Below are 26,222 nucleotides of genomic sequence, written 5' to 3'. Positions count from 1 at the left end.
TGACGTTCGATTATCAGCCGAAGATGATAATGGGGAAAAACACATGAAACCAATTGTAAGTCATTTATTGGGGGGGGGGATGAAAATGAATAGGAAATCTGCTTTCAGGCCAGTTTTACCCTAAAGCTCATGTTTGAAAAATAATAATAATAATAAAAAAAAATATTTTCCCCAATTTTCTCAGAGGTCTTAATGAAAATACTAATCAAAGCAAACTTGACATTTAGGTAAGGTCTTGAAATAAGTAAGCAAATAAATTAGTTTTGTTTTTTCTTTTTTTTTGTATTTATTGTGTTTTAAATTAAGAACTACACCCCAAACCTCGCACCTATCACCAAGCAAAAATAATTAATTTGGAAATGCTGTTTAGAGATAATTTACATATAAATGTGTTTGGAATAAATAAATAAATAAAAAAACACAAAGAAAAACAATACAAATACACCACGGTGATAAATGACACCCCGAAGACTACAATTTGGAACGAAAATGGAAAACAAGCTGATTACATTCAAGAACGGCTTCTTCTTGACCTTTCTTTCTTCGGAGAGCGTGTGGGCCCTGAGCTCAGGTTTCATGGTTTGTTCTTCAACTCTGTTGACATTTACCTCTTTGAAAATCTTCAACATTTATTTAAGTGAGATTGTCTAACTTTACTTTAGTCATAATGAGCAGAAAGAGAATGCAATTAAACGAATATGATTTTTCTTTAACGTCATAACTGAGCAGAACTGATCTTAAGTGTACTGAAATTGAGTTAATTAGACTGTATTAGAGCCGATTAGCTTGCTGGCTTTCTCTTCTTCAGTACAATTTTGCACTGATGAAAAGTGGGTCATTTTTATTTTTTCCAAGACATATTCTCTGGGAAAATCTGGAAATACTATATATATAAAAATATAATGTAGAAAACCATTAAAAATAAAACTGGTTAACATTACTGTATTAACCCTGCAAAGAGCAGTATGTGTGCTGATTGACATAATAAATAACATAAGCAGATAGTCATGATTTCAATTTTTTTTAAAAACTTAATTATGCAAAAATCATTCCCCCCAAAAAAACATTGTATTTTTTTCCTGTGTAACTTCAGTAACATTTCTCTCAAATAAATAAATAAAAAACACCTGTGTTACCATGCTCTCCCACATGGTGGCAGCAGAGCACGTCTGAGCCTCTACGTGCTCGCTGGAGCTCATACTGAGTTTGGATTTGCGTTGCGCTCATGAAGCCGCAGCGTGTTTGATAGCGCGGAGCATGCAAATAAACCGGCTGACACCAGGACAAGAAAAAGACACCTTCAACCTCCACCTCATCCTCCTCCTCCTCCCACTGCTCCTCCCCAGTGTCTCCGTTTCAGGAACCCCTTAAATAGCCCAACATGACCCGCTGCATGTTTATTAGTCATGTACCAGACGAGCGGCTGATGGACACGGATGCTCATTACCAGTTAGTGTTGCTTCATGAGAGACCAGTCTGGTCGTCACTCAGACGCGAACAGGCCTGACTGAGGCGAGAATCGAACTGGAAAGGGAAACGTTGCAGCGCAAACGCAGCTTTTACTATAACGGCAGGGAAGACAAAAAAATAAATAAATAAATAAATCACTGTGCACTATGAATGTGTTTAAATCAAAATGCAATATTTTAAAAGCTTGAATTTAAAAACAAACAGGTGTTTTACCTGCTTCGCCAACCCATGTACAGTTTTCTTAGTACTTGTCAATCTTCAACAAAACTACCTCTGTCTGTGATGCCACCAAGTCTGCTTTTAATCACCTGCCACAAAATGGCAGTATTTGACATTTAAGCACAAACATTTCGCCCTCCTTCCCTATCGAATTCCCCCTTTACTTCACACACTCTGCGTCTGAGGAATGTGCCATAATGCTGCATAATGGGATCAGTCACTGAGCATTAGGCCTGAGAGAGGAGCAGACCGCAGAGGACTGGCTGCCCGGTTTCAGGCTGCTCTGTCTGAGGCGGCAGGTGCTTTTTGCATGAGAGGGTTCATCAGCACTCAGAGACATTTTCAATTGATTTGCCCCGAGAGCCCCTGCAGTGTTTGCACCAGAAGGCGAGCAGATCTGAGCAGCTCCACGGGGACCAGTTTTTTCCCCCACGTGGGAACAAATTTCTTGGTAAATGCAAATTCATACTCGTCTAATTCGGAGATGATCTCGCAGCGGTGGATGATGATGATGATGATGACTGTGTTCACCACCAGATGGTGCAAGATTATAGCTTGTACCTCAACAGTTACTGGATCTCTGTCTTTGCAGAAACAATCTTGTAGTGACCTTTAAATGTTTTACTTTAAGAGAAGGTTTATAATATCTTTTGGAGAAAAGAATAAATGAAATATTTTTATATGATTTTTGTATTATTTCCATTTTATCATACATATATTTTTCTATTTAAGATTTTTTTTCCCCCAGAGAAATAAAAAAAAAAAAACCTAATATTGTTTCATACTTTATTTCTTGGTATTTCTCATAAGCCTTTAGTTGCACTTCCTGTATAACGATTATGTTCTTGTTACATTTTCAAGTACTCTATTTTTAAACTTTACTGTCTTCCTAGGAAAGTTAGGAAAGTTTTGGAAAAGACGTTATTATTAGCTGAATAAAACAAAACTAACAAAACATGAAGGACAACGATTTGGAATTCGTTCATATTGCAATATAATCTATGAACCAGCAGATGGCAGCAGCATTTCACAAAAATAATTATCATTGACCACAAGGGGAAAAAAACATGCAGCAAACACAACCTGTTTTGTCTGTCTTCATTACTTGTGTGATTTCCAATTCACTCTGATAAAAATACATCACAATTCATATTCCACTTAACTCTTAAACTGCCGTTTTGCAAATTCTTCAACAAAATAATTTTTACCTTCATCTAATAAGGTAAATGTCCCTGAATCTGCACAAATACTCTATGCTCACATGTAGTACAAATATGTCGCATCCTCTTCTGACATAAATCTTCAACAATAGATCAATATGAGTAACTTTGGGTCAGAAAGTTTCCTGAAATTTTTTCAGATGACTGACTGAAAATACGTCAGATCATGTCTAATGTCAAATACCTAGGTGGTCCCTGTACGGCCGGCGTCAAAGACTGGTGCTGCATTTAGTCGGACTTGTTTTTGGAGTTATTGGACTGACTGTCACCGATTCTGTTCATAACCTTCACGGACAGAATTTTTAGGGGCAGTCATGGTGTTGAGAGAATCCGTTTAGGTGGCCTCAGGGTTGAGCGTCTGCATCTTGCAGTTTGTAGTGGTCTGACGTTTTCTTCATCAGACCTCTACAGTGATCTACAGCTCTCTCTGGTGTGGTTCATAGCTGAACGTGAAGCGGCCGGGATGACAGTCAGCACCTCCGAATCAAAGACCGTGGTCTTAAAAATGGTAAAAGTGTCTTCTCCGGTTCCAGGGGGTTTTGTTCTCATTTGACAGAAAAAGCAGGAGAATGATAGGTGGATAGTGTTTGTGCTGGTTTGCAGTGGTAAAGTTCTTGATTGACAGGTCAACATGGATTCCTACCATCGTCACAAACTTTGGGTAATGACCAAAAGAATGAGGTTGTGGATACAATCGACAAAAAAGAGTTTCCTCCACATGGTATGGACTCTAATTTAGAGTTAAGGTGAAAAACGTGGTCATCCTAGGAGCATCTCAGAGTAGAGCTGTTGCTCCTTTGCGTTGAGAAGGAGCCAGTTGAACCTGTAGGATGCCTCTTAGACGCCTCCCTGGTGAGGTGCACTAGACATCTCAGACATCTTATCACAAAGGAGACCCAGAGGAAGACCAAGGACACACTGGAGGGACTATGCTCCTTGGATGGTCTGGGAATAAACTGGCCCGAGGCCGGGGAGAGGGATGACTGAGCTGCTCTGCTTAGGCTGCTGCCCTGTGACTTGACTCCAGATAAAGTGGAAGATAACAATGGATAGATCCATGTTAAAAATAGTTTTACAAACAAAACCTTACATGTGTTGTGTGTGTTTGTACTGAGCCTCTTTTGCTCTCATACCCCTGAGTACAACCTGGTCCAACCAATTCTCTTCTGAAGTTATCTGAATTGTAAATAAAGTCCATCTGCACAAACTTCAATCTCGGTATAAAACCAGCTGTTCTGAGGAGGCGCAAACTTCAGAGGTTTGTTGGAGAACATCAGTGAGCAAACGGCATAATGGAGACCAAAGAGCACAGCAGGCGTCTCAGAGAGAAAGAGTTTAAATCAGGGTTATGTTATAAAATGATATCCCCAAGCCTTGGACATCTCACAAAGGTCTGTTCATTCATCTGTAATGTAAAAAACATGGCAAGCTGCAAACCTGCTAGCTGTCTATCTGTACTGATGGAGCTGGCGAGGAAAGCATTAATCAGAAATGAGGCCTCTGATAACTCTGGAAAAGCTGCAAAGATCCAAAGGTCAAGTGAAAGAATCTGGACCGCTGTTAGTCACGTAACATAAAAAATGCGAGTCAAGAAGAAAACCCATTCCTGAGAAAAATCCATAAGAACTCCCTTTTAGCAGTTTGCTACAAGTCATGTAGGGGATACGTCAAACATGTTGAAGAAGGAGATCTGGGCAGATGATGCTAAAATTGAACTGGCAAAAAAATCATTTCCCATCATTTTGAATACACTATTCTCTTGGAGAGACAAAATGGTTTCTGAATCATACTGTGGGGTTGCTTGTGGGATGGATGTTGAAAATAGATTGAGCTAAATATAGGAGAATCTTGCAAATAAAGCCGTTAGAGACTCCAAAAGATTTGATCTAAAAAATCCAGATATAAATCAAGTGTGGTATCCATGGAGAACTGAAAACCAATGACAAGAAACACAAAGTTCATGCTATGCTCAAGACCACAAACAGCAGAAGAAGTGGTTTTGCCAAGTACCAAGTCAGTGGTGCTGGTAAAAATACACAACAAACATATATAGTACAAATACTGTACTTACATTATTTGTACAATATGTTGAATATCGTGGAAATGGTTGTTTTTTTTTATTGTCAATTATGCTTATATCTTGTGTTGGTCTCACTTTAAATCTTAACACGCATTGAAGTTTGTGGTTGTAACGGGATACGATGTAAAAAGGTTCATGTCTTTCGATGCACATTGCAAGGTACTGTAGATGTAGGAGACCGTCCTTTGTCTTGGTGGTTATGCTAATTCGCAAGGTCCAAAGGAGAAGGACTTTATACACACATCAAACACACACACATCCAAAATTACATAGTACTAACATCTTCCAACAGGAGAACAAGCTAGAGCCTGACCAATGGAAAAGTGGTAAATTTCATTAGTCTGAGGGTCTTCTCACTCATGGCCAAGCATAGATTTCTGGGAAGTGCAAGAACCCAGGACCTGAGTCACTCCCAATTGTGGGTCAGAGCGTTTCAGGCTGTTGGAAGAAAATTATGTCAGAGGGGCCACTATGGAGTGCATGTTCTCAGCCCGGCTAGCAGGAATTCCCTCTGACAAGGCCTTACCTTTCTTTACACACGGCCCTGTGGACCTGTGGGATAGGCGCTGGGAGGTGATGATGTATGAAATTATATTGTCCAGATGTGTTTATGCATGCATCCATAACTGCAAGAAAAGAGAGAGCTATTGTACTTGGCAACAACCACAAACTTTGTTGGATTTTATGTGACAGACCACCAGAAACTGTTTCAGGAGTGCGAATACTTTCAGCAAGGTCGCCGTGGCGCAGACTTGTTCCCGGTCACGTCAACATAGCATTTCTCATCAGCGCGGTGGCTCTGGACCCCTCTCCTCCACGTGTTTTTTTTTATCGGTCCAGATGGTTTCTCAGAAGATAGTAGCAGAGATTGTGACACACAGGAGATGCTGAGTAATACCGCCTCCTGCTGCCAGGGATGACATCCCGACAAAGCATGGAGGATTTCCTAACAGCATCAACTCCTATGGAGGAAATGTTTCATAATCCCAAATCCCACCATGCAGCTGCAAAAGGCATTATTTCACCATGTGTTCTGGTAAGTAAAGCAGCATATGCCAACAACGTCCAAATCACAACATGCAGAATTTTTTTTTAAAAAATGCTTCCTTTCATGTCCTTACTCAAGCTTTGGATTATTTATTTCTTAATTTTTTAGCATCGTGAGAATCTCAAGCCCGGTTTTAGATAACCAGTGTTCATTGCACTGTGCATAGGATCACATTCAACAAGTCAATAAAAAGAAATAAGCTTGGAAGAACAATGCTATATTTCATCTAAGTGTGCCACAGGTGGCTCCCATGTGGTTAATCCGCTTCACAGCTCAGCATTCCCATAACTGGGGATGGTTTCTTGTTCGGACCTTGATTTTCAGACATTGGTCAGTGTTTATTTATTGGAAAGGAATCCAAGGTCATGAATCATCATATTTTTTGCGTCACTCTGTTAGATAACGTGCCAGAGTTGTAACAGAATACGTTGATTTACAGTTAGCAAATATGACTGTAACGGCAGCTGACTATGCTAAACTAAAAAGGAAAAAAAAAAAAATAGAATCCCAGAGCCGTCCAAGATCTGACTGTAAAATTGTAATTTGTAAATTGAGACTATTACTTACCAAAAGTGTGCTTTTTGTAATAAACCATGAAAGTTATCGGCAGAGACAGCAGCCAGGTTTCCTACTTGAGTGTGTTTCCTGGAGAGGGAGCCCTCATTTCACAATTATACTATCTGGTTTCAGCGCAGAGGGGTCCAAACTGCAGCATCAGGGTATTCCTCCTGATTGGGATCGCTGTCTGAGGTCGGGAACACCACTTTTGGATCCAGCAGAAAAACATACCACCGCGTCAGGTTTCCTGAAACTAGGGCGGGGGGAGAGGGGGATGATTGGAACGAAATGACTTCAGATGAATCGACGGCCAGGCAGCGTGTTCCCTCTCGGGGGATCTTTGATTTAATAAAGTCTGTTTCAATTTCTGCAACGTTCTAGAGTCAGCCCAACCAGAGAGAAGACGGCAGTTTCTTCATTTTATATCACCGTGCACCTAAATAAGATAGAGTGTGGACGAAAGCTTGTGAATGGGTTTTCTCCCGATTCCAATCTGACTTTCATCCAAATGTGACAAATACTTTTTTAAATATGTGCATGTGGCAGCTGTTAAAACTTTGTAAAGGACATTGAAAACAGAACACAATCCAAATCTAAGTTGAAATCTACGCCCTCTGCTATCAAGTGTGGGGTGTGAAGGTTAAGTCTGGGGCCTCATAGGAGTGGTCCAAAATTTGAGCACACACCATCTTAGCTTATTCCTCATGTGATGCATTCAGGCTAGAATGGAATGAGAGCCAGATGGGAGGTGAATAAACGGAGGTGGATGACTAATATCACAGAGTGAATCATAACAGTTTTACCAAAAGTCTCTGTGGTGTGCCGCCGACAGCCAAAAAAGGCAATGGTGCAGATGTTGGACAACAAAAAATGCTGCAAGCATTTTCACTAGTTCATAAAATATGTGGATGTTCTGCATTAAACAAAATTACAAAACGGTCTATGTAATGTTTCTGTCTCAATTTAAAAAGTACGACTGCCCCTATTGAGACTGAGTGTCCCCAATGCTGCTCTGATTTATTTTGAATAGATGTTTGCCAATACCAGATCAAAGCCCAATACATTCATTAAAGTTAATCAAATCAGTTTCATGAGTACGCTGAAAACCTCCAATAGCTTCAAGGTGCAAAAGCAGCACAGGTGAGATCAGTGTTACACTTTCTTAATCACTGACAGTGAACTCAGGTGGTAAAGCCACAAGAAAGTAACTGTAGAACAGATTTAGAACATGTGAAAATTACAATAATTTTAGAGAAAGAAAGGCTTTTATACAAAGAACTGTCAAAGTAAAATGTCAATGTAATGTTACTTCCTTTGTTTACTGATTTCCTTTCACTTTAACTCTAAATTGCTTTTTAGTACCAATGTGCCTGAGCACTCCCAAAAGTACACAACCAAACACTTTGAAGATGTCGGCCTTATGTCGAGTTATGTTCACATGGAGCAATTTATGGAAACATAAATTGAAGATGAATCCGAAAAATGAATTTTGAACAGCTTTAAGAAAAACAACTACACTGAATGATTCATCTTAATCTTATGTTGTGTCACATTGATTGTGTGTGTTTTTCCAAAAATGCGTTGCTTAAAATATTGAAGTAATGTCCATTTGCAGAATGTTTATTAAGGTTAATTAAGGTGTTTTGATCTTTGTATTTGTACATTTCTTTTTGCTGTTACTTTTATTTCGAATTTGTTAAGTGATCTACTGTATGCTATGTATTTCTAGATGCTTATGTTGAACGTGTGGTCCCCAGGAAGAGCAGATACAGGGAATTGAAATAAATGGGCATCCAAAGAAAAGAAACAAAGAAAGATTTCCTTGTTTTTGAGGATTAAATATGTTCATGATTTGTCTATTCTTATTGAAACCATTTTCAAGGCAAAGACCTGGATCAGTCAGTTTGGTTGAACCCACATATCAAAATGTCATACAAAGAGAGAGAGAGAGAGAAAGTGTGAAGCAGCCGGCCCATGTGACCCTGCAACCCTCTGACCTCCTAAGTCATGCTTGTAAAAGGAAAAATAAATCCCTCCCAAATGGACAGCTGCCACGGTTTCCAAGCAACCCACACAAACAACAGGAAACGGGAGAGGAATCCCATTGGAGATGCTGCGAAAAAAGGAAAGGCATTGACAAGAACCAGGAAATGGGGAGGAAAAACAGTGGGGGGAAGAAGGCATCGCTGGCAGGGCAGTTAAACCTCCCATAAATGTCCATCGAAGGTGATTTTTCTGGACTTTCCAGTCAGAGCGATTGGTCCTACACTAGAGGTGACTTGTGGTTGCCATAATCCAGGATCAATCTATTTTTAAAATCTTTTTTATTGCATGTCAATACCAACACCAAGGTCAGGGAATAACACTGACGACAGTTACAGTCGCCTGCTTTAGACTTCTTCAACTCTCTGTAGGAGGAGCGGCATGAAAATACATCTGTACTGAAGGACACCAACTTCAATCTACGCTCTGGTTTTGCTTAAAATGTAGTAAAATAACCCAATTCCGACAGCATCACATAGCCTACTAACTCAAAAATGATATTAATGCTAATGTCCCAACAGGAGTTTTTGCAGGACATTAATAATATCCTGTTACAACACCGGGTTAAAGGTTAAGACAACAACTATAATCAAAAACAATGTTTTTTGCTTCTTTCTGAACAGAAATTTAACTCGACACATATACAGAGCTCCATTCTATACTTTTGGCCTATTGTAGCATATTTTAGTACAATTCCAGGTAATATTAAGTGGACCAAATAGACAGAAAATGTTTTCTTTTCTCGAACGCCATCAGCGCTTTCTATCAAATTTTGATTTAAGCATTTTGAAGTAAGGAAAGATTGTTGGAAATGGTAAAACTCCAAAAATGTCCTCAATTTAGCAAAAAAATAAAATAATAATAATAAGTTTGTACACTCACTTTAGGTGGTTTTTGGCTTTAATCCATTGAAGGGAAGATGGAAAAGCAGCATTTTTCAAATAAGTTCTGACATAGCAAACACTCCCATTCACTTGTGGGTCTGTGCCTTACAAGAGGGACGAAACTCTGAAAATGTCCTGGTCCAAACCTCCTGCACAGAAGGGAGAACTGTAGCCTAAAATGGCCGACAAAAGGCACTCCATTCTGGGATGGGAGTGGTGGATCACATCCATTCACTGGTGGGTCTGTGCCTTTACTAGAGACACAACACTCTGAGAAATTTCTAAGTCCAAACCTCAAGCTTGGAATGGAGGAACTCTCTTTATTTTTCTGAGATGTTTGGAACATCTGTATCTTGTTTATTACAGCCATGCGTAATGTCAACATCTGACAAAATTACGCTCTGCGTAGCCTGATTGATTTGCTTGAAACCAGTAGATGGAAACATGCCTAATTTGCATTTTCCTTTTTTCTCAAAAGTTCACAAGACAATTGGATGGAAATGCATCTATTGAGAGCTGCCTGAGCAAAGAATATACAGCCAGACAGGGTTGCCGTAGGAGCCAAAATAGTCTCTTTCACTATCAAAGTCATGGTGAAGTCATCCACGATCTCTTAAAAACTCTAAAAAAAAAAATAAAAAAAAAGTAAAGCTAAGACACTTTTCAAGTAAGAATAATGTAGTTAACAGACTTACAACACAACAAAGCTCACATAGTCGTCTTCCCATCACCAGTTAACACGTCTCTATAGTAGGAGTCTCAGATTACACGATACAGCATTTGCATACATTTCCACTTGAGTACTAGAGCTCAACAGAAAGGCTCAGTGGTTTTCTTACAAAGAAGATATCAGTTAGAAAAAAAATGTAAAATGGCAGACTGTGAACAAGTCACACAATCTATTGGAAAAAATATATATATATATTATGAGTTCCCCATGTGTACGCATTGTAAAACGTTGAGTACTCCCCCATCAAATGGGTTTCTGGGGTGTTCATCAGAACCTTCTCCATTTTTGTTTGATCTTGGTTTATCAATTAGGTTAAGAAAAGTTTATTTTTAGCAATCAGCAAAGACTACAACCATTAATATTTTTTTTTAAAGAAAACATTTAGAACTTAAAATGTGTCCACATCCATGTCACAAACTTCAATGTATTTGAGATTTTATATGATAGACAAATTTTAAAGGTCATTTTGATTTTGTAAAAGTGTGTGGGGGGGGGGGGGGGGGGCTGGTTGACCTTTTGGCCTTCATGAATATCTTCAAAGCCAAAGCAGCAGAAATAAACATTTTTAATGAACAACCGTTTGACACCATCTGATTTGAAGAACGTGGAGGGCGGGAGGACAACTTCGCTCGGGTTGGAGAAAGACCCTAAAAATACATCCAGAGCTGCAATGGAACGGATATACAATAGCACATCCATTGGTTAGAATGGTCCAGTCAAAGTCCAGATCTGAACCCTGCCTAGAACCTGTGGCAAAACTTAAAAATTAATGTTTACCGACACACTCCAACCCAGCCGGACTGAGCTTGAGTCACTTTTTTTTTAAAAATTCAGTCTGTCTGTCAGAGACACACCCCAAAAAGGCTCGCAGCTTCAACTACAGTGAAAGGCAGTTTTGCAAATTATTGACTCTGAGGGGGCAGAAGACTGGAACCAGTCCACATAAAGAAAAATCCATTAAAATAGTAGAACAATACCTATACCTCAGTTTTAAATTTATTGCTATACAAGATCATTTGAGGAGAACTCGCCGTAGGACTGGATCTCTGTGGACAAGGTCCAAACGTGAGGCACACGGACCATCTTAAAGATTTAATTCTCTCCTTAAACGACCTGATTAAAAAAAAGGCAAGAACTACTTATTTTTCAGAACTCATTACATCACATAGGAGAAACCCTGGGGTCTTAGTTGACACAATTAAAAGCCTTGAAAACCCCATTTCTGATCCCTTCTCCTTATTTTCCACAAAAGCAGATTGCAATGTTTCTTCATGTCAACCCTGAACTTTTCTTTAAGGATGTATTTCAATGTCTTGGCCCTTTTGTGGTGAACATAATTAATTCTGGGTGTTTTTTTTTTATCCATTTAGGTGCTATTTTGATGTTATTTGTCCATTGGTTAAGAAACCACATATTATAGAATACGGTTTAATCTCTACCAAACAGCTACAGACATCTTGAAAGTAGTATTCTCTATCAAAGATCCTGGGGAAGACTTTAGCTAAGCAATTACATCATTTTTTTTGGAGGAACATAAAGTTGTGGATATTTATCAATCACGTTTCCGTAAATTTCGCCTAACAGAAACAGCTTTGACAAAACAAAACGTTTCCAGTGACATGTTGGTGGCAGCTGATTACGGAGAGCAAGGGAGAGAAGGGGAGGGGGGCACCGCATACACAGGCTTGATTGACAGTGCTAAGACCGTCCACCTGACTCGGATTGGTTGTTTCTAGCTAGCACTAGCACTAGGAGAAGGCAGAGAAGCTAAATTTTTTTCACATAATATTTATCTCATACCATATTGTCACAAGATAGTGATAAATATGTAAAAACAAAAAAAGCATTTTATTGTATAAAAGTTAAATACTGCAGCTTTAACAAAATGTCTCGAAGTGGAGACTATGGGTGTTGAAAAATGAACTCAAAATGGTAGAGCATGCTTTTGTCTTAATTGTACTATTTTAACAGTCTTTACTTGTCTTATTAAATCAGTTTTAGACTCTCTTCAGTCTGTACAAATTGAAGACTCTTAACAAGGACAAATAGAAGAGAACACATTATCCCAGTTCTGGCCTCCCTAAACTGGCTCCCTGTATATTATAGAATACGGTTTAAAATATTAGTCCTGACGTTTAGGGCACTTCATGGCCAAGCTCCTAAGCATATTCAGAAGTTATTGGAGGTAGATGCGATACCACAAACTCATTATGAAACTCGTGGAGATCTCGCTTTTAAGGTTTGTGGGCCCGAGGCTTTGGAACTCTCTCCCACTGTCCCTGGGCTGCATGAACTCCATTGACTCTTTTTCACAAACACCTAAAGATATTTTTGTACCAACAACTAGACTACTAAATATATTTTGGAGTACATTCTTCCTTTTATGTTTGCATCATTTTGAAGAGCTGCGATTTTAATGGCTGCTATAGGTGCTATCTAAATACATTTTTACTTACTTGCTACTTCTTGAGCAGAAGCAGAGGCGTCCTGGAGTCTTGTCAACGGGACAGAGGCACGGATTGACCTTGGCTGTGTCGCTGATTTACGAGCAAGTTTCCCCAAACCAAGCACAGCCTAAGTGCCAAAAACATGAAACGGCTAATTGGGAAGTCTGTTACTGTCGTTACTTTTGGATTAACCCCCCATATAAACTAAGGCAGAAAATCTGTGGCAAACCAAACTTTTCACATGTCACTAGATACAGAAGTTACAAGAACCTGAGGCTATGTGATCGGTTGGGACGGCAATATCAACGTTCTTTTCTGAAAATGTAAAAATGAACAAACCACGCTAAAAAACCCTCTCCCATCCAAAAAAAAAAAAAACATGATAGTCAGCAGACTATAAAGAATGGAGTTCTTACCAATGCCTGTCCACTTATTCAGGATGCAGACCCGCAGAGTGGAGATTCTCGTTGTGAATCCTGCATGTGCGTTCAGTTTGGAGTATTGATGTTCCTTGTAAATCTCCAATTCTGTCATGCTGTAGTTAAAAAGAATAGCAGTGGAAACAATGACTGCCTGTGACAAGTCATCTCTTCGTTTTAAGTGGACACGATGACTGCAGTTAGACTGAACACAGATGTCAGAGTGACCTGTCGCGTAACCGAGGCCCTGTCTGTGCTGTGGCTGCGTAAACGGCTTTTTAACGTAGAACAGCCCGGCGGAGCAAACCCAACAGTAAAAACGGCCACGGCGTATGAGTAAGGGTTTAAATCACCAGAAAAGACAAAGGCCTTGGTGTGACATTCAAAGGCCAGAAAAGCAAAACCATCCAACCTCGTAAGTCCCAACGGCCATTACCGGCACCGCAGCTAAAACTCAATGGATAAAACGTTGTTAGACAGCAAATAGGCCTGACATCATGCTGTTTGGTTTCAAACTGACAATATGGTCCTCATCAAATATCTGTTCTGCGTAATTATCTTTGTTACAAATCGGGCAGGAGCGTAGCCTCAAAGGTCGTGCGCTTTCGACCCGTAGGAACTGTTATTGCTGCGGCTGTTGAATTAGCTACACACGTGGGTAAGATACAGAAGCCATGCTGGAGCTCTTATCACAACTCGCATGGTCAGCTAAACGGCTTCTGCGGGATTCAGTAAAGGATCGTTTGTAAGAAAAACACTTGTCGATTACTCAACCCTGTGGAGATGTGTTTAATCCAGAGAATAACAAACAGCAGAGAGCACTAGGATTTCTTTTATTACTGTATTTGCTTTTCGCCGCAGTCGATTACTTTTTCTTCCCTGTTATTTTGAATCTTTTCTCACTGTTTTTTTTTTTTTATTAGAGTCTTGCAAAGGTGTACACATGACCTAAGCTATTTTTTCAGCTTTGAAATTTGTGTGTGTGGAACATACTATTTATTACTGTATGTCTTTGAGGTCAATTTTTTATGTTCTCTACATTGTTCTGTGGTGCTGTGATTTAGAACAATACAGGATGTTTCTCCATAATATTTGTGGTTATATTAGAACCACAAATTTAAACATAATTCATTGAGATTTTATGATCAACTGTTTTTGATTTTTTTTTTATTATGTAATGCACGACAATCTGTAAATATGACGAGTTCTGCACATCAAGAAAATGACTGATTCTGGCATACATCGTGCTGTGAAGTTGTTCAGATCAAAGCATATGCACGTTATTAAAATGGCCAAATCAAAGTCCAAATGTAAAAATCAAATTGTAAATATGAATTAAGACCTAAAAGCTGCTGTTCACAGGCACTTTTTTGACTAAGGTTGAGAATTTAAAAAAAAAAGAAAGTAGAATGGACATAAAATCTGAGCAGATATCCCAAAAGTCTTACAGCGTTTACATACATGTACATCTTCACACACTTCAAATCTTTACTTGGAAGGGGGGGGACTCTTCTCCTTCCCACTTTATAGTCAAGTTCGTCTATCACAGAAATTCTAATTAAAGTACAAATGAAGGGATAAGAATACCCTCACCGAGCTGTTTGTGATTCAAATTCATTGAAGAGAATCGTCACTGGAGCAGCACGTAAACACCAGCGGCACATCCGCACCACTTCTTCCCGATTTTTCTAGTAACAAAGAATTAGTCAAGGGCCGCGTGACAATGAGAGACCCCCGCTTCCCCGCTTTTTTTTTTTTTTTTTACGAGCCAGACATCTACGCTACTTCCTGTTCAGAAGAGGAATCTCTGAAAAAAAAAAAAAAACCCGCTGCTAATCATACGGCGCTGTCCAGACATGCCTAAGATAGCTCCCAGCAGTTCTCCATTGAAGTGTGCCCTTACATGTGCCTGTATGTTCGGACTCAAAGGCAAAAAAAAAAAAAAAGGAGAAGTGGGGAAGCAGTTTGGACGCCGCGCACTTGCCAAGGGACAAAAGGAGGCATCCGGCGGAGGAACTTCTTCTTTTTCCCAATTCCGTTGACAAATTCAATGTAACGCTATGAATGAAGGGAGAAATCATTTTTCAGGTGGCTAGCTACTTTTCCCCTGGGTTGTTCACAACGGTAGAGATTGTGTTTGGTGAATGTTTACGGCTGTGGCACAGGCGGAGTGGGTGGGGGGGATAAATCTCAGAAAATGGGTAATTATAGCATAGGGGAACTTTGGATTGTCAGTGCGCACGTTTCCCCGGAAATGTCAAACAGGAATTATACGTTGTAAGCGGAGATGATTAACTACACAGCCGTGGAAGAAGGAACTTGCTTGGCTTGAGGTTTGCGTCCCTCGAGTTGTAAAAAAAAAAAAAAAAAAATCTCCAAACTAGCTTTGGACCGGGACACGCTTCTTCTCTGAGTTTTACACGTCTCGTTTGTGTCATGTCAATATCTGCCCCGAGCTCCGCTTTCTTTTATTTTTCTTTTTTTTTTTTTACACCCCCCTCCACCCCCCCTTCCTGCCAAAGGTTGCTGATGTCTAGACAAACAAATAACAACGGGGATAAGCTAAGAACTTGGCAAAGTGTTAGATCTGATTATTTAAACCTGTCAACTTTCCGTCTGACTTTTTATGCGTAAATCTTTCAGGGAGTTCTAAGAAATGTGCTCTGACCATGCCAAGATGAAGACCGACTCCAGTGCCAAACCACGGGTTGTAAATATTATATTTGCTGGCATTAAGCGCAGCACTTATGCTGCAAAACTCACTCTCGTCATTTTCTTTTCTTTTCTTTCTTTTTATATCATCAGGACCGCCGAAAAAGAATTAGATTGAGGAAAGATGATCCACACTGAAGTAATCCACCAAAAGAAGAAAACAACAAGAATACCACAAAAAAGAGAAGGATTATGCTCTTTATTTGTCCGTCCTGATCTGGTTTGTTGTTTTTTTTTTTGGCTTGATTAATTTTTTTTTTCTTGACGGATGCAAAACAGAGCAATAACTGAAAAAGTGCATCAAAATTACTGTTGTTTTTTTTTTCTCCTAAGACAAATGAGCAAGGAACGGGCCGCTCGTATATCTCGGACAGAGACAGCCTAACATGGCTAATGCTCTCAGCAGACGTGTTGTGGCTGCGTGGAGCGTGCAACGTAAAATTGCCAGATTTAACAACATCATAAATCAAAATTAGGTATTTCCAGGAAGGATTTATAATAAAGACAAATTCTTGTTTAGAACAGAATGTTTAGGGATTCACTGATGATTTGTGCGATGATAAAAAATAAACAAAGCTCCCAGGAAGGATGTTGGTACCAGACGTCAAGTAGGCTACTGCAAACCATCACATTTGGGGTTGTTTTTTTTTCTATTAATAAAGCGATGTCAGCTGACACTTTGTATATATGGACACACAACCGTGTAGTAGTCGTCGATTAGTGAATTATACATTCTCGCACTGCCTTGCAAAAGTATTCGCAGCCTTAAAACCTCACCCACACAAACATCGATATGTGAAAACACCCGCGTAAAGTAGCTTTTAATTGTGAAGTGGAATGAGGACGATGGTTTTCACATTTTTCCACAATCAAGGAAGTGAATTTTTAATGAATCCTTTTTAACTAATGAAATCCAGCACAATAGCGTGACTTACAAAATAAAATAAAAAATTATAAAAAATTTGTTCACTGACACCACTTTGATAAAGAGCTACTTTTATTTCTGTGAATATCTGTGGGGTTACTTAGAGAGTATTGGCGCTCAATCATATTTCACAGGTGATGCTGCCAACTTGTGGAGGAGTTTGCTCTGATCAGATGAGACCTAAACATTGGCTTCACATCAAGCCGTACTTACAGTAGAACATGGTGGCGGTGGCATCATGCTGTGGGAGAAGGCCGTTGTCCATCGGGGACGGTGAAATCGGGTCGGTGTTGAAGGGAAATTGAACGATGCTGAAAGCAAGTTTTAACGCTCCAGCGGAACAACCCACACGTTAACCCAGTACAAGAATTGGTTTTCAAGTATTGAAATGACCTAGTCAAAGTCCAGGCCTGAATCAAATTCAGAATTTGTGCCAAGACTTTAGATTGGATGCGCACACACACTACGCATCCAGTCGGACTGAGCTTGATGGATTTTGCAAAGATTCATTTTCAAAAGCTGTCCAGTGACCGTTTAATACCTTCTGTTGATTGATCGCCAATAGTCTGATCACAGTCCACTGTAGTTTGTTGCAGTAATGAGAGAGTTTGAAGAATGAAAAAGGTGTCTGGATTCTTTGGCAAGTAACTGCAAAGTATAGTTGAAATATACTAAAATTCTCTTGGCAAAAAAGAAAAATAGTCACCTCTTTACATTTGTTGTAATAAGCATTACTTCACATTTTTATATATATAATGTTTTAATCAATCTTTAAGAATGACCCTTTTCACTGCTTAATACCCAGTGGCTACAGTCTCTGTAACTAAGCCTCGGCAACTGTTGACACAACGTTAGCTACTGTTGCTTCCCTCAGCATTACAGAATCCATCATGATAAGCTTAAAGTTGCTCGGCGAGTTGCGCCCGTTGGCTGGTGCCCATCGGCTACTTTTTCTCCCACCGCTAAGTTTTAGGATAATTCATCTCCCAAACTACGTGATCCCGCTTTTTTATCTTTGAGCTCACACACGCTCGTCGGCCAAGCCGCAGCTGACGCCAAAGGGCTTCTGTAGGCAAAGAAAACACCGCGTCCCATTACTTTCCTCTGGTGCAGGCAGCGTTGCCCCACAGCTCTGCCTCGCCTTGCCTGCCTTCCCCCAGAAGTCAGTCTGTTTCTGATTATGTGTGATCATCCTCGAGCTTGCCAGAAACATTTCAGACACAAGCAACTCCTTTTTTTATTTTATTTTTTTCAAGGAACCTGGAAGGCATTCAAAGTAAATGTCATTGTAGCTTCTCAAAGCCATGGTTAATTATGATGATAGGAACAAATGATGTGATGACATTACGGTTTTTAAAATAATTTTTCTTACATAAAAACGTGTGCGAGTATTACAGTGTCATTGAACTGACCCTATTTGAAATTTGTCAGTGCAAGCTGACAGTGTTGGTTTTATTATTTAACGCTCAGGTCTGTTGGATGTTCTTACTGATTTGCAGCAACTTTTCAGATCAGTTAACAGGTGGATGTTATTAATCTAACATCCACCAAAACTTTACCTTTCATTTTTAGATCTTGCTTCTCTTGCTACAGACACTTCGTACAAAGTCAAAGCTTGGAGAAATTAACAACAATTTATGAACCATCACACACAATATACTGTACATCATGGCATGTTGTTGAATTGCTTAGTAAGTTACTTTAAAGGCAGTGTCGCCATTTTGTTTTTCTTCATGACTTGATAATCAGACAATCACCTCAGGAAGAAAGTTCAAAGCTGTGTTCACTGTCACAGGGAGCATTCACACCAACCCTGTTTAGTCCGCTTTAATCAAACTTTAGATCATTTGTCTACAAAGTCAGTTTTTTTTGGGGGGGGGGGCGTAAATGAGCAATAGAACTCTGACACGGATGAAAAAAGCCAACTCTGGTCCTGTTGAACAATGCTGGTCCTCCTAAAAACCTGGGTCTCGGTTCAATTAAAGTGAACTCTGGTGCGGTTCGAGAGAATATTCGAGAGCGGACCGGAGACCTCTCCAAAAGCAGGAAGTAGACCATAGTGCATGGCATCCTGGGTAAATACAGTCAAAACAAACGTGCAAGTCTAGCAGTGGACATACAGTAGACTTTATCAAAAACAAAAGAGAAATCCTGCAGACACTAAAATCTGACGCTACTCCAGGTTTTGTTTACTTTTTGTGAAGAAGGAACTTGTGCTTATGTTTCCTTCTGAGATTTTTGTGTCATTTCCTTCAGCGGTTTTTGGTGCAGCGCCACCACAGGTGGGCGGGGGGCGGGACAGATTTTTCATATAGTCTGAATTATTTGCCACAGTGCAGTGGCAAAGAGAACTGCACCAGTTGAAAATGTAACAAATGTTGCAATTTTGAACCCAATCGAACCGAGACTACCAGACTATCAGGTGTGAAAACACCCTTACTGGCTAATATAATAAGAAGCTAGGTACAGTTCATTTTCTAATGCAACCATTCCATGCATTCAGAAAACAGATGTGACTGAATATTTCATCAGTGTAGACAGAGCATCTGCATAGTTTAACCTGAATTATTATTGGGTGATTGCTTTGACATTGGTGTAGCACATATGTACGTTTTGCAGCAGTGGAACATATGTGATATCTCTAAGTTACAATATTTATGCTAAAATATATATATATATGGAGCAGCTTGACTTAGCTATAGATAGTTATGTGTTATGTATTATAGTTATGTATTATAATCAATCAAGTTTATTTGTGTAGCACATTTCAGCATGAAGGCAGTTCTAAGTCCTTTACATCAATAAAACATAAAAAAGCCATTACACATACCGTCACCAGTTGTGAAGCATTATATTTTGTCAAGCGTCATCATCAAAATTGTCAATAAACATCAACCATGTTGGGCAACCTTCCAGCGATAATGGGTCGAAAGCAACTCTAAACAGGTGAGGATTTTAGCCTTGGTTTAAAGGAACTCAGTGTTTCAGCTGTGTTGCAGTATTCTGGAAATTTGTTCCAGATTTATGGTGCAGCATTAAAGTTACATATTAGCTACTTTGAAAGGTAAATAGCAGCTCACCATCTTTTAAGGGTGACTTGTAGCTTAGCCGAAGCCCAAACCCAATGTCTCAAATTTACCAATGTAATGTTTTAAAGAACTTTGGTTGTGTGCGTTTCAAGAAGATTTTGTGGAGCTTATATCATGTTCTTACAATAATCATAAAAGAAAGGAGAAGATATGTAACAAAGGTACATATGTTTGGAGTCAAACCCTGCATGGTTGCGTAAAGAAATACTGGCCTTGGTTACATGGGGTACATCACACCACAAATTGCCCTGGCTTTGAGTCTTTCTTTTTTCCACATCCACATTGTGTATTACTTGCATTGGGGAAAATATATTTTTTTGTCATTTAACGCTGCAGCTCACCTCTACGCCCAGAAGTCCAAAACGAAGTTGGACAATGAAATATATTATCTCTTCCACTGTGTTCTCTTGGCATGAGCAGAACAAGATAGAATTACGACGGAAAGGTTTTCTGTGGCAGAATGAGTCAATATTTCAGTTCTCCGTAAGAAAAACCAGATGAGCTTCAAACAGGCCAAACAAGAGAACCAGACCATCAAGGCTGTTATCAACACAAGGCACAAAAGCCAGCTTCTGAGATAAGGTTGAGGGATTCATGGGACGGACGGGTGGCTTTGTGTGTAAAAGATACCATTGAGACAGGTGTACACAGTAACATCTGGGGAGACTTACGGCTTGCTGCAATCTATTTAGCGTCCATTCATATTTTAGCAAAGCCGGTGGCGTAAAAAGTATCTCTTGAAAAAGATCATTTACATTAGTTGGGGTTTAAACCAGGGGCAAACAAGTCTGTGTAACATAATCTGAAATAAATTCATCTTTTAAAGTTTTATACTGTAAAAATATCTGTATATTTAACAGCGATTGCTAATAGTAAAATTGCTACCCAAAAAATCTGTGAAACCAGATGTGGAATCAATCTGATGTGGAACTAATCGGTGGAAATTACCACTTGTACATTTTACATTTGTACGCTCATTTTTCAGGTTGTTTTTATGTTTGTTTTAGGAAAAACACTCCTATTCTCCTTTTGTTAAAACATTTTCATTTTTTACCCATCAAGTCAACAATGTCTTTATGGTTAAAGTGAAAGACAAAAATAAGTTTTTTCTCATAATTTTACGGTGAAATTCTGACAACAGCAGCTGACAGAGTTTTTACCACAAAATTCACGTCTTGTTTTTTTTCTCGCTCTCTCTCTTTTCACTGTGTACAGATCACTTTTCCTGGATAAAATCTGAGTTCAAATGCAAGACCGGCAAAAACCAGACGAAGGAAGCAACAAAGGAAAACGGAAAGAAGGAATTAAGCAACAAACCATTGAAACGAAGGGAGAAGGAAGCGGGGAGGGGGGGGGGGGGGGGGGGTAAGAAAGGTAGAAAGAAAAGATGTAGCAAAATACAGAAGTAGTAAGGGGATGGAAAAATAATTTAATAATAATCACTTGTTAAAAAGAAGGATGGTTGGATGCAGAGCAGGACAAAGAGCAAAGACAGAAGGAAAATTCTCAAAACATGTCTTTCTTCAACAATTAATGGGCAGGCATCAAATCCCCTACTCCAACATCTCTCTGCCCGGCAATCTAGCCATCCGGCCAGACAGAGACTTAAAGATGAAAAAAAGCAAATGAGGTGGAATATCAAGGCCGGCCAACAACTGATGGTGCCACTCATGACGTGTTCCTGTGGAATATCATCTCTGCTGTCGAGTTGTTAGCGTGCCATGTCCATCATGAGAATCAGTCTTCTGTCAGAGGCTTCTTCAGATTCACTGCAAGACTGACTGCTACCAGAGATCCCGCCTGTCCACAGGATCACCAACCACAACGACATTTATATATATAAAAAAAAACAATATTGGACGATGTGAGTCATGACAAGATTTACATAGAGGATTTTTGTATTTAATTTGTTTTTTTAATCAATAAAAAAGGAGGAAGAAAGAAGGTAAAAAAACAAAAAAAGTCAGGAAGGAATGGAAAAAGGAAGGCACAGAAAAAAAATAATGAAGAAAGGAGAGAACTGAACAGGGAATACATTTCAGAAAAACAAATATTTTCTCGTACTCTGCCTTCTTTTCCATACTTTTCCAGACCTGTGAAAGTAGCTAAGCGAAATCCCATACTTTGTCAGTCTGGTATGTGGTGAAGAATGAGATTTGAACATTGATGTTGGCGTCAGTTTCTCAATTTTCTCGTAATTAGATGATGGGCATCTTCAGAACTGAGAAAATCCTATTTTTGCATTTTGAAAAAAATAAAATAAAATAGAAACCGTGAAACTTAAAAAAAAAAAAAGTATTTATTTATTTGGGGGCGGAGGGATTGTTTACTCATATGGAAAGCTCACTTTACACTGAGGGGGTAACATTATCAACAGAATAATGTAGACTGATCATTTTGTCGATATGGAAGACGTCGGTGTAACTTTCTCTCTCTCTCTCCCAAACGCTCAACGCCATTCCCTCCACCTCCCCCGGAGGGTTCCCTGGGTGGAAGACATCATCAGGCGCTCCAGGAGGTTGCAGAAAGCCGGCCGCGTCATCCTGTGGAATGGGCGGCGCGCGGACGGAGGGTGTTTTCCAGCTTTAAAAGCACCGGAGCCGGCTCCTCTGACAAACCGAGCTGCGTCATCCCAACTGTGGAGACTTCTCAGAGAACCTTCACCGCTCAGAAGCGATCCGAAACCCACCTCAACCCGGTTCCAAACGCTGCCACTCTTCCTTCCCCTTTCCGATACGACGTACTCCTCTCGCTCGTGCTCAGAAGAACAGTTCACGCTCCCGTTTTAAAGATTCCGAAAGCGAGTTATGCCTTACGGCGTGTGACGCAACGCAACGCAGCGCTGCCGCTCTTGACTAGTACCGTCGGCGAAGACGTTGGTGCACGTTGAGCGCAGCCGGACGAAAGTTGCGCGTCGCTTGTTGAATGCAGGATACCTCCAGCCTGAGCGTCAAAGCCAAGTTCAACTTCGGAGCAGCAGCAGCAGCAGCAGCAGCAGCAGCCGGACAGGAGCGGGGACTCCAGCGTCTCAAATCTACCGCCGCCGCCGATATGAAGTCTGCAGAGGAAGGTAACATTTACATATGGCTTCATAATTCCCCCCCCCAATGTTTGATTTTAATATAAAATGCATTGATATAGAATATTCTCTTAATGGGGGGAAAAAACAAACAAACGCTGATTTCGCCAGCTTTTATTGACTGAAAAGAAAAATGATTTTTTTTTTGTACCATCTTCTAAATTCTCATCGTGTCAGCTCCACAACACATTGTTTTGACTGAACTCTGCCAAAGAGTAACACAATCTTATTCAAATGCATTGCATGCACGCCATTACCAGCCGTATTTGCAGGTGCTCCTCTTCTTCAGGATGATGGGGAAACCCTGACTGCTGTGAAAGTGTCATGTCAGATCTAGGGGTGAGGAGGGAACAAACGGAGAGCGTCATCCCAGGAGTCGTTGGACATTCAGATTCTTTTTAGGCTTCTGTGCATTAGTTGAGGTAGTGGTTTGCCATTTTAAAATATAAGTTTGAGTGAGGGAGAGACGTAGCCGGCCCAAGACAAAGCAAACTAAGCAGCCGCTTTGCATCCCTGCAGTCAGGGTGTGGGAGACGGTGGATCAGGAAAAGGACTAAATCCAGTTAACAGATGACAGTTTCTGGGTGCATGAGTTGTAGAGCGAAACTCCCTTAATGTGTAAAATGTTTGTCGTTTACTTTTCTCTCACTGAAATTCTATATTTTCAGTTTTCTACGCTATAGAACCACCTTCAAACAGTGTCAAAATCAAGACTAAAAAAATGGCTTTTCACTAAATTTGTTTTTATTTTTATTTTTGTAAAACATTATTTTTGTATTACTTCACGTCAATGCATCAATCCCCCCACAGCTGGTAGAGAATTTCATCATGAGTTCAGTAATCTTTAAAAAAAAAAAAAAATTTCACACTATTGCCAGTACATAAAACATATAAACAATGTATATATGTCTGATATATACATTGTTAGTAAGTGCAATATAATTCCCATCTGATGTTACTTTTTAGTTGCGAGCTGCAGTCGATGTTTAAATAAAATGCACTAACATCTGAGCATGGGCAATATCCTGTGGTTCCCTTTTTCTGCTGGAAGCCACGCAAATCAGATCCCGTTTCACATTCAAGGCAGCAAACTTTGATTTCTTTTTTCTTCTTCTTTTTTTATCTGAAGCTCTTTATAGTCTGTTTAGTCTCAATTTTCAGTGCTGATGGCACTGGTTTTTTTGTGGATGTTGGGAATTTCATTAAGTCTTTGAGGTTTCGTACAGACGGGTGCAGGCCTATTATTCATTTCAGTCCCTGAGCACTAAGCCTCATAATTGGTAACAGGCATGTGCGTGTGTCTGTGTTTGCAACTAAGACGGAGAGCTGTGATCTGCGCGTTGTGGGATGTCGGGTAGCCGACTTGACAAGGAGCTATGCGTAACCACATGGAGATTCAGCTATGCGCCATGAGCCGCTAAGCTATCGCAGATAAACCCAGATGTGCACACACACACACACATAGACCAGTCCGATGTTTGGCCAAAGCTCTTTGCCAGCCATGCGCGCACAGAAAGTGGCCCCAAGGTTCTCGGTTGCAGGGGCTGCAGATGACTTCTGTGAGGGACCACGTATCTCTCGTTCCGAGATCCCGTCAGTCTGAGTGCAGCTTCCACCACAATCCCTGTGGATAAGCTCCACTGTTCTTTAGTCATACTGGTTTAGTTGTGGTGAGAGAATGTTTTGATCACGATAGTGTAATTGAGAAAAATTGCTGTGCACGGAGAGAACGCTATAATCTGCGCGATAGTCAGAGCACTTTGAAACCACGCCGCAAGCAAACTAAGAGGCACTGTTTTGTCTTCAAGTGTGGCTCTGACCTTTCTTAAAGTCATGTCCCTGCACCCCCCGAAAAATAAAAAAATTCAGAGCTTTTTGAAAGTCTTCTTTCTTCACCAGCTGTGACGCGTGTGAACCCGGAAAAACCTGAGTTTCAACATCATGCCGTGTGTAAAAGTGAAAGCCTCAGTGTGTTTTGAGTAGGTGTCAGAAGACGTCAAGTGCGCTTGCAGCGCAGTGCACAGATCAAACACACGTTTAGAGGAGTAGCAGAAAAAAAAACAATCAGCTGCAGCTCAAGCTAACGGCAGTCAGGCCTGACTCGAGGAGGAGTATCGCGACGGGTGGAGCGGGCGGGAGATCATCATCTGTTCAGACCAGAAAAGAGAGAGAAAGGCATCAGAGAGGACTGAGCTGGGTCACACTAGCTTTCATGCTGAAAGAGTGGATAATGACAGAGGCAGAGATGAGCTCCCAGCAAGAAGAGCAAGAGTTTGACTTCAGCTATTTGTTTGAGGACAGTCAAGCTGCCCAGAATGAGTCAGACAGAGGTGGGTAGTGAGGAGCAGTGATGCCTATCCTAATTTACTGCTATTAGGGGATTGACATTAAATTGTCTGAAAACTTTTGGGTGTACTGTTTCTCAAAGTTTAGGCTCTTGATTTAAATGTCCATTGTTTCTATCACTAATGCCAACTGTTTTATTGGAGATGCATGTTTCTAAAAGCAGGTCTGTAAGCTAATTTTAAAACCTCTGCCCACATGTTATGTGGCATGTGACGGCTTTGTCATTTCATGTGATGCACATTGGTGTTGTAGTTGACAATTATAGCACAGCACATTAAGGAGAGTGGCCTTTAACAGGTTTCAGACTCAGTGATGTCATGTCTCACCACCTTCAACATCACTAAAGCTGTTAGATACAAAAAAAGAAAAAAACGAAGTGTGAGTTTTGACAAAGCGGCCAACCTCGACGGGTGTGTTACCGTGGAGGTATGTACGTTAGGATATAAGTGCTTCCTCTGACTTTGTAGTTGACTTGCACTTGCGATGTTCTCGGTATGCACAGTACACGCTCGGTTTCGCGTGTACTGTGCATGTACCACTATGTATCTGCGTGTACAGCGCTACAGCCAACTCTCTTTGACTTAATCACAAGCTCTGAGCGATGCGAGAGTGCTGTCAGCTGTCCACAGGGGAGGGCCTAATTCACTTGGTGAGTGATGCAATCAATCAAATGGAGCATCAATCAGAGCTGCAGGAGGAATTCTTGTAGAGTACATATGACAGCAGGGTGTGCCGAATAGAACCATGGATGCACTGATCAAACAAACAGAGAAGCTGTGCAAAAAAAATGTGACTATGCATCATGTGCAGTAAAGCGTCTACAGACATCTTCAAAGACATGACTTGTTGCTCTATCTAAATTGGGAAATACTGAATTGATACACCATCTTGAATTCATTTTTTAAAAAACATTTTCATTGAATTAGTTGTAAATAATAATTCTGATTTTTGTT

General features: G+C 40.2%; 1 protein-coding gene across 4 annotated transcripts in view; it reads left to right on the top strand.

The window, feature by feature from the left end:
• The first annotated feature begins 21,899 nt into the window (after positions 1 to 21,899).
• LOC114145370 (nuclear factor of activated T-cells, cytoplasmic 1) overlaps positions 21,900 to 26,222 on the top strand; it is a 72,081-nt gene continuing 67,758 nt past the window's right edge. For 2 of the 4 annotated variants that reach the window (XM_028018896.1, XM_028018893.1), the window contains exon 1: positions 21,902 to 22,914. In XM_028018896.1, coding sequence (XP_027874697.1) covers positions 22,770 to 22,914 — 145 coding nt within the window. In that variant the 5' untranslated portion in view covers positions 21,902 to 22,769. Of the gene's footprint in view, positions 22,915 to 25,092; positions 25,254 to 26,222 lie in introns of those variants that run through there. The other 2 variants (XM_028018892.1, XM_028018895.1) reach the window with 2 other exon arrangements.

Source organism: Xiphophorus couchianus, chromosome 5 (genome assembly GCF_001444195.1).
Source record: "Xiphophorus couchianus chromosome 5, X_couchianus-1.0, whole genome shotgun sequence".
NCBI classification, from domain to species: Eukaryota; Metazoa; Chordata; class Actinopteri; order Cyprinodontiformes; family Poeciliidae; genus Xiphophorus; species Xiphophorus couchianus.
The sequence above is the reverse complement of the archived record's forward strand: the minus strand, read 5'-3'. Positions and strand labels throughout refer to the sequence as shown.